General features: G+C 30.6%; 1 protein-coding gene across 5 annotated transcripts; it reads right to left on the minus strand.

Annotated features, from left to right (window-relative positions):
• Positions 1-6: 6 nt before the first annotated feature.
• LOC111377523 (IRK-interacting protein) lies at positions 7-2,518 on the minus strand. Of its 5 annotated transcripts, XM_023000643.1 has the most exons (3): positions 2,154-2,425; positions 1,668-2,065; positions 7-1,440 (listed from the first exon to the last, which is right to left on the minus strand). In XM_023000643.1, the coding sequence occupies exons 2-3, from the start codon at positions 1,671-1,673 to the stop codon at positions 70-72; spliced, it is 1,377 nt and encodes a 458-aa protein (XP_022856411.1). In that variant the 5' UTR covers positions 1,674-2,065; positions 2,154-2,425; the 3' UTR covers positions 7-69. The 5 variants fall into 5 exon arrangements, 3 of the variants coding, with proteins under 3 accessions (XP_022856411.1, XP_022856410.1, XP_022856409.1); XM_023000642.1 differs by having other exon boundaries at positions 1,668-2,425; XM_023000641.1 differs by lacking the exon at positions 1,668-2,065 and having other exon boundaries at positions 2,154-2,422.
• Between the last annotated feature and the right edge of the window lie 12,309 nt (positions 2,519-14,827).

A 14,827-nucleotide genomic window follows, 5' to 3' on the forward strand; every position in this document is an offset into this window, starting at 1 on the left:
TAGATCAAGCGCATCTGATCAATGCACATTTCATCCTGCACTAAGGTACAACTCTTTATGCTGCATTTGTTACAATGGCGATGGAGTCATTAACCCCTTCTGGACATCCAAATCAATGTTATTGTAATACCTACAAAGCACCTTGCACTTGACCACATTGTTGTACACATAGAACCCAGGTGTGACCATGATTCGAACCATGGTTGGGACCAACTTCTTAGCCTTGTCTCCAGTCATATCCTCCATGTAAACTGAGTCAAATCTAACCCCTTTGTCCACTCTGAAAATGGGTAGATTTGGGTGCACCGAGTTGGCCAAAAGGTGCACTAGCCACACAGATTTTGATGCACCAAAAAACGCTTGCAAGAGTGGCTCAGACCAAGCTCTGTTCCATCCCAACATGGCCACAATTTCACTCATTTTCCTATCACAAAACTTGCTGAAATCTTCACTAAAATGTCTTGTTCCTTTGTTCAAAACTTCATCCCATGTCAACCCTTGTAAAGCATAGAACATCGCGAAATTTGCTTCACAACGATCGATCGGATTCAAGATTTGATTTGGTGAACTCTTTTGGAACCCAATGGACTCAAAATCTTCAAAAAATGCTCTGTTTAACAAGGCCTCGAGATAGAAAGTTAGTAGGCTTCTAGGATTTCTTGATAGTGAAATCTTGATATCGAAAGGTTGAAGTAGCAATGCAATTCTGTCGAAGACTTTCCCACCCATTTGTCTTAACTGAACCGTTAAAGATCGACTCAAAATCCGAATTGATGATCTTGCTTCAGAAACAGAAACCAAGAAATGCTCGATAACTTTTTCTTGATCCCCGACTTTTATGCATTCGTAATTCAAATGAGAAGACGAACAAATCTTTGGATTTTGATATGGAGAAGCATTACTAGTGCTGCTACACACTTCAAGCCCAGATTTCAAGCTATGGCAGTAAATTTCTAGCTTGCTTAGCTTCTTTTCGAGCTCGGCCATTGAATACTTCAATTTCGAAGCTTCAAGAATGGCTTCGTCTCTCTTTCTAGTGGCCTTAATCAGCTTATTCGAAAGCTCAGCCACCCCGATCTTCCACTGCTCCTCCCTAGACACAGTGGAGGAGCCACCATCTGATGATTTAGGACTTTTTTTCCCTAAAGAAGCTAAAATTGATTTGAATATCCAATTGGGACTAGCCAATGAAAGCTTATGAACACCATTATTCTCTAAAGGAACAACCGAAAATTTCTCTCGGTTGTTTGGCCGGCACTTATTGCACAAAACTCCGGCAGTCTCATCACCTTCCGGCCTCGTTTTCGATGACCCTTTGCCTCGATTTTCCGAACTATGTTGATGCAACGGCGTAGGATGGTGCCTATATTCACTAGGAGTTGTTGCTCTGAAACTGCTTCTACCTTGTGAAATTTCTTCATCTTCATTTCCTTCTTCAATCTGCAAAAAACTCACAAAAATAACTACATAAAAAATCACACACACAGTTTTCTCAAAAATAAGCACCCAAATTTTGTGCACAAAACACGCACACAAATAATGTATGTATAGTTTGGAATGCTAATTCCTCATCTTCTAACCTTCTTAAATCTGCAAAAACCAACAGAGGAAAATAAAACACACACAATTTTCACACACACATAGGCACCAAAGTTTTCTGTACATACATGCATATGTTTACACACACATAAATAATGTATGTATAGTTTGGAATATTCATCATTTCCATCGCCTTCTTATATCTGCAAAATAAAAAAGAAAAAGAAAAAACCCCAAAAAAAATAACAACGAGCAAATCAAACACACACAGGTTTTGTGTACATAAATATACAAACAAACACACATAAATATGTATGTAAAGTTTGGAATACTAAAACACCTCATCTTCATTACCTTCTTGAATCTGCAAAAACCCACAAAAAAACAGCCAACAAATAAAAAACATACAATTTTCACATACAGGCACCCAAATTTTGTGTGTATGTATCTATCTATCTACAGACACACACATAAATGATATATGTAATAGTTTAGAAAATTATTCATCTTCATTACCTTCTTAAATCTGCAAAAATCCCACAAAAAACAACAAAAAATCAAACATAACAATTTTCACAAACATAAAGAAAGTATGTATAGGTTTGAATACTTACAGGGGTAAAATGGGCTGGGTGGTGGGGTGAGAGAGAGGGTATAGAAGAGGAAGAAGAACTGGAATTAGCCATGGATTTCATTATGTAACTAGCTTGTAGCAGTAACGTTTTTGGCTTTACACTTGTGTCCTTGAGATATAAATGTACAAGAAAACGGTTCAATTAAATCTTTATCTTTGACTTTTTTTTTCTTTTTTTTTTTTTAATTAGGATTCTATCGTTTTCATTTAAGGTTGTGTTTTCGTCGGTTTGTAATGATAAATTTTCCAGATTTTGCAGGTTTTTCGAAGACTGAATCAATATTTCATCTTCATCTACCCAATTGCAATCACTAAATGCAGAGGGCCACGGGCTACTCCGTTTTGAGCTTCACGCCCTGCCAAATAAATATTCATTGGCTTTGTTCAGGAAGTTGAATTTTTATTGGCGCGTGTCTATCAATGATCAGTAGCGTGAGTGGGTTTAATAATTATTATTTTTTAATAATTAATTTATAAATTTGTTAGATGAAACTATAAGGCCATATTTGATAGGCTTATATTTTCTATTTCCATTTCCATTTTCCATCTTTTATGTGTTTGATGGCACAAATTTGATATGGAATTTATTTTTCATCTTTTGTTGACACATAAGCAAATTCCATCAAATGGTGGAATTTCAATTCTCACCATTTTTGGTGGGAATTTCAATTCCCACCTTTTGACCTTTTTTTTTTTAATTTCTTTAATTTCTTTAATTTTTTATTTTGCAATTGAAACAAATTTTAAAAAATTATTGTAAGAAATTATATCTTTTTAATTGACAATTTTCATATAAAACAAAATCAAACGAACACTAAAAAATAAATGATTTTATTTATTTATTTATTTATTTATTTTGTTTTTTGCAATGGAAATAAATTTCATTCTCAATGCTAATAAAATATATTCCTTTAATTGACAATTTTCATGTAAAACAAAGCCAAAAGAATCCCAAAAGACACTTTTATTTCAATATTTTCACATGAAAAATTATACCAATCAAACACAATAATTTACAATTCCTAAGAAAACAATTTCTAGGCAATTCAATTCCCTGAAATTCTTTTCAATTCAATTCAATTCCATCTTTGCAATCAAACAGATCCTAATGATTTTTTTGCCACTTAAAGAATGTTACATAAATGGTTCGAAGTTTACGTTCGTAGTCACTCAATTTAAAATAATTGAAGTTTTAGTCCCTACTTGTCACCCATTATTTTTTTACCGTACTTATTTTCAACTAAATATTTTTCATTAAAATAATATTACACACAAATTAAAAACTTTTCATTCCTTTTTAAGCACACATTCTCCATTAATCTACTTTTCCATAATATATTTTGAAAAAACTAAAGGGGCTCAAACACACCCTAAAGATCACAAAACAAAAAAGGGTTTTGTATAACCTCAATTCATCGGCTTCAATCTTTCACCAATTAAGTTTTCATAAAGATTTTATCAGAAAGTTATCTAATTTAAGATGTGTTTGAGCCCAATTTTGTGAGAGAACAAGTTTTTGTAATAGTGATTTTTTAAATAATGTGTGATTAAAACATGGAATTTTTTTTTTTTTTTGAATTTATATGAATATTTGCTTTATTTAAAAAATTTATGATTAAAAAATGAGTTTTTGCCTCCATTTGGCCCCCATTAATTTTCATTCAATTATATTTTATTTTTCTCTTTCCTATTTTTGACCACACAATATTTCATAAAATAATATTACACGTAAATCGAACATTCTTATTTATTTTTCAACCACTCATTTTTCAAAAAACTATTATTATATCCATTTTCATTTCCACAAAATAGGGCCAAACGAGGGATTTATGAAATGGAGTCAAAGAGGGACGTTCAATTAACTTCTTTTTCAAGGACCATACCTACTCATTACAAGTTGTCGAAGTTATTTTCTCTCTTTTATTGAAATTTGATGGAGATGCAAAGGAAATTAAAATATTGATTACTTAGGTACATTCGCTAATACCGTAAATTTACCATAGAAATATATGTAGTTTGTTATTTTGTTTGATGTTGCGTAGTCAAATGTATTAAATATGACATAACTACTTAAGATAAATAACAAGAAATTTGTCAGGCCCCCTTGACCGAGGTCGCGCCCAAAAAAGGGACCCCCTATTTGTGGGGTTTGATCAGGCCCCCTATTTTTCTAGCAAGTCCCAAATTACAAATGCCTCGTTGGAATTATCTAGCAATTTTATTTTAGGTTTAGTTTGAAAACAAATGACTGTTTAAACTTGTAAGAGTTTGAATTTGAAATCGTGAGCGGTTTATGTGATTAAGCTCCTGTTCGAGTTTCATTTTTGTAAGAAAATATGACTTTGTTTGTCTACTATTTTTCTATATTCTATCACATTATTTTTTTACAGTACTCATTTTCAATCACATATTCTTTATTGAAGTAATATTATACGTAAATCAAAAAAATTTCCTTCTTTTTTAACCATACATTTCAACATTAATCATTATTTCATGATATATTACTCAATTTACTCACAAATAATGGGACACAAACAAGCACTATATTTTAAAATAGTAAATTTTTTAAAAAATGTGATTAAAAATAAGAAAAAATTTCAATTTACAGTAAAATTATATTATTAGAAAATATATGGTTGAAAATAAGTTTTGAACAGTGAATTGTTTGAAAAAAAAATGGGAACATAAACTCAAAAATTATTTTCAAATAAAATAAAAAGGGGAACGAAGGAATTAAAATTACAAGCAAATGTATACCTACCGTTGGAGAAACAATAAATGTGACATTACTATTAATTGCAGTAGTAACAGCTTTATAATTATTATAGGGTAGGCCCACTCCAATGCCACTCACATTGTTGAACAATGCTATATGGCACAATTGATGTTGAAATACGTGACATTGTTTGATACATTCAATTAAAAATGAAATTATTATCTAAATTGGTATAATAATATCAGTGGTACTAATTAGCATTATTATTAAATTCTACTCATATTCTACTTAGTTCTTGTTTAGTGCCTATTATTTTAGTTTATTTTTTATAAAAAAAAGTTTTGAATAGTATTTTTAGGATATCGTATGATTAAAAGCAAGAAAAAGTTTTGAAATTATATGTAAAATATTTTATTGCGTGTTAAACGAACACTAAAAAATAAATGATTTTCTTTATTTATTTATTTATTTTATTTTTTGCAATGGAAATAAATTTCATTCTCAATGCTAATAAAATATATTCCTTTAATTGACAATTTTCATGTAAAACAAAGCCAAAAGAATCCCAAAAGACACTTTTATTTCAATATTTTCACATGAAAAATTATACCAATCAAACACAATAATTTACAATTCCTAAGAAAACAATTTCTAGGCAATTCAATTCCCTGAAATTCTTTTCAATTCAATTCAATTCCATCTTTGCAATCAAACAGATCCTAATGATTTTTTTGCCACTTAAAGAATGTTACATAAATGGTTCGAAGTTTACGTTCGTAGTCACTCAATTTAAAATAATTGAAGTTTTAGTCCCTACTTGTCACCCATTATTTTTTTACTGTACTTATTTTCAACTAAATATTTTTCATTAAAATAATATTACACACAAATTAAAAACTTTTCATTCCTTTTTAAGCACACATTCTCCATTAATCTACTTTTCCATAATATATTTTGAAAAAACTAAAGGGGCTCAAACACACCCTAAAGATCACAAAACAAAAAAGGGTTTTGTATAACCTCAATTCATCGGCTTCAATCTTTCACCAATTAAGTTTTCATAAAGATTTTATCAGAAAGTTATCTAATTTAAGATGTGTTTGAGCCCAATTTTGTGAGAGAACAAGTTTTTGTAATAGTGATTTTTTAAATAATGTGTGATTAAAACATGGAATTTTTTTTTTTTTTTGAATTTATATGAATATTTGCTTTATTTAAAAAATTTATGATTAAAAAATGAGTTTTTGCCTCCATTTGGCCCCCATTAATTTTCATTCAATTATATTTTATTTTTCTCTCTCCTATTTTTGACCACACAATATTTCATAAAATAATATTATACGTAAATTGAACATTCTTATTTTTTTTCAACCACTCATTTTTCAAAAAAAAAAACATTATTATATTCATTTTCATTTCCACAAAATAGGGCCAAACGAGGGATTTATGAAATGGAGTCAAAGAGGGACGTTCAATTAACTTCTTTTTCAAGGACCATACCTACTCATTACAAGTTGTCGAAGTTATTTTCTCTCTTTTATTGAAATTTGATGGAGATGCAAAGGAAATTAAAATATTGATTTTGAAAACAAATGACTGTTTAAACTTGTAAGAGTTTGAATTTGAAATCGTGAGCGGTTTATGTGATTAAGCTCCTGTTCGAGTTTCATTTTTGTAAGAAAATATGACTTTGTTTGTCTACTATTTTTCTATATTCTATCACATTATTTTTTTACAGTACTCATTTTCAATCACATATTCTTTATTGAAGTAATATTATACGTAAATCAAAAAAATTTCCTTCTTTTTTAACCATACATTTCAACATTAATCATTATTTCATGATATATTACTCAATTTACTCACAAATAATGGGACACAAACAAGCACTATATTTTAAAATAGTAAATTTTTTAAAAAATGTGATTAAAAATAAGAAAAAATTTCAATTTACAGTAAAATTATATTATTAGAAAATATATGGTTGAAAATAAGTTTTGAACAGTGAATTGTTTGAAAAAAAAATGGGAACATAAACTCAAAAATTATTTTCAAATAAAATAAAAAGGGGAACGAAGGAATTAAAATTACAAGCAAATGTATACCTACCGTTGGAGAAACAATAAATGTGACATTACTATTAATTGCAGTAGTAACAGCTTTATAATTATTATAGGGTAGGCCCACTCCAATGCCACTCACATTGTTGAACAATGCTATATGGCACAATTGATGTTGAAATACGTGACATTGTTTGATACATTCAATTAAAAATGAAATTATTATCTAAATTGGTATAATAATATCAGGGGTACTAATTAGTATTATTATTAAATTCTACTCATATTCTACTTAGTTCTTGTTTAGTGCCTATTATTTTAGTTTATTTTTAAAAAAAAAAAAGTTTTGAATAGTATTTTTAGGATATCGTATGATTAAAAGCAAGAAAAAGTTTTGAAATTATATGTAAAATATTTTATTGCGTAAATATGTTATTGAAAATAATTCCGTAGCAAAAAGAGTTAATATCACCTAAATTGGTAGGGTAACATTAGTCATACTAAATTGCATTACTATTAACTTCTAGTCATCTTCTCTACCATTCCACACTATTTTCATTGGTGATAGTTGAATTATCAATGAAATTATAGCATCTATCTCACCTCCATTTTTAACTTTCTTTTGAAACATTCATTTTCATTACGCACTTTTTTGAATTCACAATTTTTATCAATTATATATTTTATCAACATTTATCTAAATCTATTGAAAACTAAATTTTAAAGAAAACAATTTCTAGGCAATTCAATTCCCTGAAATTCTTTTCAATTCAATTCAATTCCATCTTTGCAATCAAACAGATCCTAATGATTTTTTTGCCACTTAAAGAATGTTACATAAATGGTTCGAAGTTTACGTTCGTAGTCACTCAATTTAAAATAATTGAAGTTTTAGTCCCTACTTGTCACCCATTATTTTTTTACTGTACTTATTTTCAACTAAATATTTTTCATTAAAATAATATTACACACAAATTAAAAACTTTTCATTCCTTTTTAAGCACACATTCTCCATTAATCTACTTTTCCATAATATATTTTGAAAAAACTAAAGGGGCTCAAACACACCCTAAAGATCACAAAACAAAAAAGGGTTTTGTATAACCTCAATTCATCGGCTTCAATCTTTCACCAATTAAGTTTTCATAAAGATTTTATCAGAAAGTTATCTAATTTAAGATGTGTTTGAGCCCAATTTTGTGAGAGAACAAGTTTTTGTAATAGTGATTTTTTAAATAATGTGTGATTAAAACATGGAATTTTTTTTTTTTTTTGAATTTATATGAATATTTGCTTTATTTAAAAAATTTATGATTAAAAAATGAGTTTTTGCCTCCATTTGGCCCCCATTAATTTTCATTCAATTATATTTTATTTTTCTCTCTCCTATTTTTGACCACACAATATTTCATAAAATAATATTATACGTAAATTGAACATTCTTATTTTTTTTCAACCACTCATTTTTCAAAAAAAAAAACATTATTATATTCATTTTCATTTCCACAAAATAGGGCCAAACGAAGGCTTTATGAAATGGAGTCAAAGAGGGTCGTTCAATTAACATTTTTTTCAAGGACCATACCGACTCATTACAAGTTGTCGAAGTTATTTTCTCTCTTTTATTGAAATTTGATGGAGATGCAAAGGAAATTAAAATATTGATAACTTAGGTGCATTCGATAATACCGTAAATTTACCATAGAAATATATGTAGTTTGTTATTTTGTTTGATGTTGCGTAGTCAAATGTATTAAATATGACATAACTACTTAAGATAAATAACAAGAAATTTGTCAGGCCCCCTTGACCGAGGTCCCGCCCAAAAAAGGGACCCCCTATTTGTGGGGTTCGATCAGGCCCCTATTTTTCTAGCAAGTCCCAAATTACAAATGCCTCGTTGGAATTATCTAGCAATTTTATTTTAGATTTAGTTTGAAAACAAATGACTGTTTAAACTTGTAAGAGTTTGAATTTGAAATCGTGAGTGGTTTATGTGATTAAGCTCCTGTTCGAGTTCCATTTTTGTAAGAAAATATGACTTTAACGTCTACCATTTTTTTATATTCTATCACATTATTTTTCTACAGTACTCATTTTCAATCACACATTCTTTATTAAAGTAATATTATACATAAATCAAAAAAAATTCTTTCTTTTTTAACCATACATTTCAACATTAATCATTATTTCATGATATATTACTCAATTTACTCACAAATAATGGGACACAAACAAGCACTATATTTTGAAATAGTAAATTTTTTAAAAAATGTGATTAAAAATAAGAAAAAATTTCAATTTACAGTAAAATTATATTATTAGAAAATATATGGTTGAAAATAAGTTTTGAACAGTGAATTGTTTGAAAAAAAATGGGAACATAAACTCAAAAATTATTTTCAAATAAAATAAAAAGGGGAACGAAGGAATTAAAATTACAAGCAAATGTATACCTACCGTTGGAGAAACAATAAATGTGACATTACTATTAATTGCAGTAGTAACAGCTTTATAATTATTATAGGGTAGGCCCACTCCAATGCCACTCACATTGTTGAACAATGCTATATGGCACAATTGATGTTGAAATACGTGACATTGTTTGATACATTCAATTAAAAATGAAATTATTATCTAAATTGGTATAATAATATCAGGGGTACTAATTAGTATTATTATTAAATTCTACTCATATTCTACTTAGTTCTTGTTTAGTGCCTATTATTTTAGTTTATTTTTAAAAAAAAAAAAGTTTTGAATAGTATTTTTAGGATATCGTATGATTAAAAGCAAGAAAAAGTTTTGAAATTATATGTAAAATATTTTATTGCGTAAATATGTTATTGAAAATAATTCCGTAGCAAAAAGAGTTAATATCACCTAAATTGGTAGGGTAACATTAGTCATACTAAATTGCATTACTATTAACTTCTAGTCATCTTCTCTACCATTCCACACTATTTTCATTGGTGATAGTTGAATTATCAATGAAATTATAGCATCTATCTCACCTCCATTTTTAACTTTCTTTTGAAACATTCATTTTCATTACGCACTTTTTTGAATTCACAATTTTTATCAATTATATATTTTATCAACATTTATCTAAATCTATTGAAAACTAAATTTTTAGCTAAATTAAACTGGGGCTTAATTTGTTTCCACTGGGTCATGGAAATTCAACCAGCATATATTGTCACTTATATTAATAGACACTATTTAGTTGATAGTTATTCCATAACTAGTTTTTCACATAACTACTACGCGATTCTTTAGAAACGAAAATGATAAAATGAAAGTAATGGTAATGTCCTTTTAGATTGAGGGGTTGTTTGACATGTTTTCTTAAAAGAATTTAAGCAGATTGTGATAAAATTGATCGAAAGTGATCGAAAATTTAATAAAAGTTGTGGATCACATTAAATGTATGATTAAAATTAATTATTGACATCGACTTCAACTTTTAACAACTTTTTTAATTGTCACAAGCAAGCACTAAAAGGTTAGAATGGATATTATTTTAATTTTAACGCTTTTGTGATATGACGTAATGGTAAATTAGCATACGCATCATAAATTGCACGGAAGTTACATTGCAACACGATTATCAATTACGTAATTTTCTTCAATTTAGTAGACGGTGCGAGATATGGTGGTGAAATTTGAGAGTACAATTAAAGTTATGTTATTTAATTCAAATTAAATTGAAGTTCAGTGATCTAATTGAGGTAAATTAAAGTTTGGTAACCTATAGAGATTTTCTGCTAAAAGTTTAATGACGAGATAAATTTGCTGTCCATTTTCCTTTCATCTATGTTTTAATGTGTCAAATTCTAAGGAGGAAATTATATAGAACCAGGCATTTGAAAATTCTAATTCAAAGTTCAGGAATGAAATTTATCTATGCAAATATCAGGTATTATATATAGTTAATTCAATTAAAAACCCTAATCAATTCCCCAATTCAATCCCGTCACTTCCTTTCTCACTCTACAATCTCTTCCTTCTCTCTATAACAAATACCCATAGGAGATCGGTCACCAACGGCGTCAAAGCCGTTGTGAGATTGGTGCCGCTGCAAAGAAGAGTGGCGGAGGCTGCAAGGGGTGCGATGGTGACCTTTTCATAGAAACGTCGCTACTGCGTGAAGATGAGCCGGAAGAAGACGCCGTTGGAGATAGATCTTACTCCGATTTTTGTGAGCCACTCAGAGCAATGCCTGCGACTGCACTCGCCGCGATGCCTCCGAGCACTGATTGGGTTAAAGAGGTGTTGTTTTGTGATGAAAACTCTGTGAATGGCTTTGCTTCGTGACGGGTTCAGATATGGTGTGGAGGTGGCTGTGTTGTGGTGTTGGTATGTGCGGTGGTGTTGCCGTGTTGGTTTCATTTTTCGGCATGTTTTATTGCTTTTTTAAGTAGTGGTGGTAGGCTTGTGGATTCTTTGGTGGGGGTGGTGTAAATAGAGATAGAGGAAATGGTGCTGGTGGTAGTGTGATGTAGGTGGTGCGGTGGTGGTGTGTTGTGGGCGTAATGGTGTGGTGGTATTATCAGCACAGTGGTGCTCATGATGGTGATGACAGGGAGTAGTGATGCTCATGTTGGTGAGGTGATGGTGGTTTTGGAGGCGAAGGTGTCGAACCATTGTTATGTTATTGATGATGATGTCGATAGTGATTGTTGCGGTGGCGGTGATGAGTGGGGGCATCTGTGACCGACAATAGGCATATGTGATCGACAATTAAGCATCCGTAATCAAAAATTAGATGTCTGTGACTAAAAAATAATTTGTGACCGATAAACTGTAACATATGTGACCCATAAATATAATTTGAATTGTAATTTGAATTATTTGTGACCTCGAAATAATGTGTGATCTACAAAATTTTTTACTTGTGACCACGAAATAATTTTATGATCAATTAATTTGACGATATGTGATTAATAAATAAATCTGTGACCTATAATTATGAATATGTGACCATTAATCGTTTAATTGTGACTTTATTATCTTCATTTAATAAATATTTTAATTAATTAAATATAAACCTAATTTTTGAATTTTAAAAGTATCTATCTGATTTTTGATTTGGAGTAAACTTAACACCTGAGATGTGAACTCTTCCCAATTCTAAGCTTTGGCAACCCAAGCCCAGTTAATCTTTTATACGTATAAATTATGGAATTTTTTCTTCTTTTATGTATTAGTTCAAGTTCAGTACCCAAAAAAAATATAATAAATATATGATCCTATCTTACTCCGTCTTTGATCGTGAACCATGTTGAAAATAAATTGAATTAAAATTCTTTGTACTCTAAGACTGTGGGTTTGTTCAGTAGTGATTACGAATTTTTTTTTTTTTTTACTATTAGAGAAAAAAAGTGAATCCTACCTATAAAAGAAGAAGTCAAAAATAATGATTGATTTAGAAAAATAACGATCAAAAAAATTAATTTTTTGAGGTGAAAAATCAAAATCAAACATGCGTTATTAAACTTTAAGCGGGGAATTTGTAATTTTGTATTCAAATAATAGAGATGTAAGAGATGTAACTGAACTTTCACTTCAATTCATGTAATAAATGCGTCTCAGTAGATGTGACTGAAACTGAAAGAAAATATAAATGGCTCCAAGGATTAAAATGAAAGAAGATAATTTCTTGGGACTTCAGAACCAAATTTAATGTGAACGCAAAACGTGGCCAGTTTGAGAAAGCATGTAATTAAAATAGCACACGTATAGTAGACCGAGACACACGCTACATGACGCGTACCAATGTGTAAATGCGACTCTTTTTTCCTTTCTGGAAAGTATAAAGTAAGACATTTAACGCTTTTGTCATTCTCAGTAGTAATGAAGTTTGTGCCACCAACCACCACATTAATTTCATTTGTATTTCACAAGATCTATCCTTGTTATGCATATTTCATTTGTATTTCACAAGATCTATCCTTGTTATGCATATCTTCTAAGAATAACGATATCAAGCATCAGCCGTGTTGAACACCAATTTAGATGATATCATAAATTTTAATAAATGGGTCATAAATTTTTATATTTAACTGAACTTATAATTTAACAACATAAGGGTTAGCATCTAGCCCCTAATTGGTATGAATTAAAATTTTAATTTAAATTAAAGTCAATAATTAATTTTAATCAAATATTTCATGGATCCTACAACTTTTCAACCACATATTTCATCAATTTTTATCAAAATCTAATAAAAATATGATTTTAATCTCCACCAAACAAGAGTTTAGATCGATGTTAAACACCAGTGGTACTGAATAGCATGACTCATGTCCCAAGTGGGTTGATTAAAAATTTATCGTGAGCAACTCTATTCATTTGAAGTTTAAATGACCCATCAAGTTTCAAATTTAATATTTTCAGAAGAGTCAATATTATTCGTCAATGGTATATATATACAAAAAATGCAAATTCTATGTCAATTACACAACGTTTTGCTACATTAAATGTAAGTCTATACAAACAAATTTTTGTTATGTCAGAAAGTTATGCAGGAAAATTTGTCGTCCTCAGCGCCAATTTAGCGTTTGTGGAAAAATGAGTGATGCTAGACGTTCAGGGCACCTGTAGAATAATTCTATGGAAATTGCCACCCTAAAGTCAGTGTTGAATAGTAGTCTTCATAAGAGAGGGAGGTGAGATGGGGTAGGGTGTTGGGGTTGTCATTTGCATGTGAAGATAATAAATGAGACAAAGGGGGAAGATTTATTAAGGATGTCCCACACGAAACAAGCCAGCAAGGTTCACGAGAATCTGTGTCCAAATCTCCAGCCTTCTTCTGAGATGGTCTTCCATATGTCTCTGCGTGGCAACGGGCCGGGGTCGACTTGAGCTCATTTCCCCGGATTCTCAGATGGTCTTCTCAGGTTAGCATTGGGTTCGGGCTCATTTCACCATGAGCTTTGAGTCTGGGGATGGTCCTATGATTGTCATGGCTGAGATGAAGTTCTTAAATTAGGTCACACAAAAAAATTTGAACTTGTTAGCCACCGCCTACGAATTGTGGCGAAGAACAAAGAAAAGGTGAAGACGGGCACGAAAGAGAAGGAAGAAGAGAAAAAGCCCAATTCTAAAAAAAAATAAAAAATAAAAAAAATAAAAAAATAAAAATAAAAATCTAGGCCGAATGAGGCCCCTTCAGCTTTGGGCCTGAGGCAATGGCCTCATTGGCCTCTGCACAAGACTGGGCCTATCTAAGCCGAGCAAGGCTCGGGCCCTAGAGCATGTGGACTTCATGAGCCGACTCGTAGGGTGAGCGTGGGTCGGGTCGGGTCGGTTTTTGCGCAACCCATCCCAACACAATCGGTTTGATTTAAAATCAACCCAACCCAACCCACTAAGTTTTGGTCGGTTTGGATTGGGTTGGTCGGTTTCTTTATCAAACAAGATTTATTTAACTATGTTGGTCGAATTTTGCTTTACCAAACAAGAACAGGTTTTTTTTCTCCGAATGTTGCTTTACTAAACAAGAACTAACTCCGTCAATTTACCAAAATCCAGCTTCAGGTCATTTTCTTGCTTTCCTCTATATTCAACCTATCATGTACTCCAAACAAGAAAACCAGATAATCAGGGCTCGCATTTGGGTTTCTTGCCACTGATTGGCCTCCTTGTGTATTGGTATAATACTTCTTAAAATTAATCCCATCAGATAAAGGGGCTAAAAAGGTCAGAAGAAAAATTAATTTATTATCCCTCATTAAAAACAAACAAGTAGTCTTGAACATTAACCAACAAACGGTCACAGCAGCATTCACCATAAGTCTATATATATACAACACAGGCAAAAACCAACAAGATATTTTAAATAAAAAAATGGAAAAGAAAAACCTAGAGTTTTAC

This window comes from Olea europaea, unplaced genomic scaffold, assembly GCF_002742605.1.
Source record: "Olea europaea var. sylvestris unplaced genomic scaffold, O_europaea_v1 scaffold1667, whole genome shotgun sequence".
Classification (NCBI taxonomy): Eukaryota; Viridiplantae; Streptophyta; class Magnoliopsida; order Lamiales; family Oleaceae; genus Olea; species Olea europaea.

Bases quoted from the DNA above. Each gene is read 5' to 3' on its own strand.
- LOC111377523 (XM_023000641.1), bottom strand. From the start codon at position 2,234: ATGAAATCCATGGCTAATTCCAGTTCTTCTTCCTCTTCTATACCCTCT. The intron at 1,441-2,153 runs GTAAGTATTCAA...AGTTTTTTGCAG, and splicing joins ACCCAGCCCATTTTACCCCT to ATTGAAGAAGGAAATGAAGA.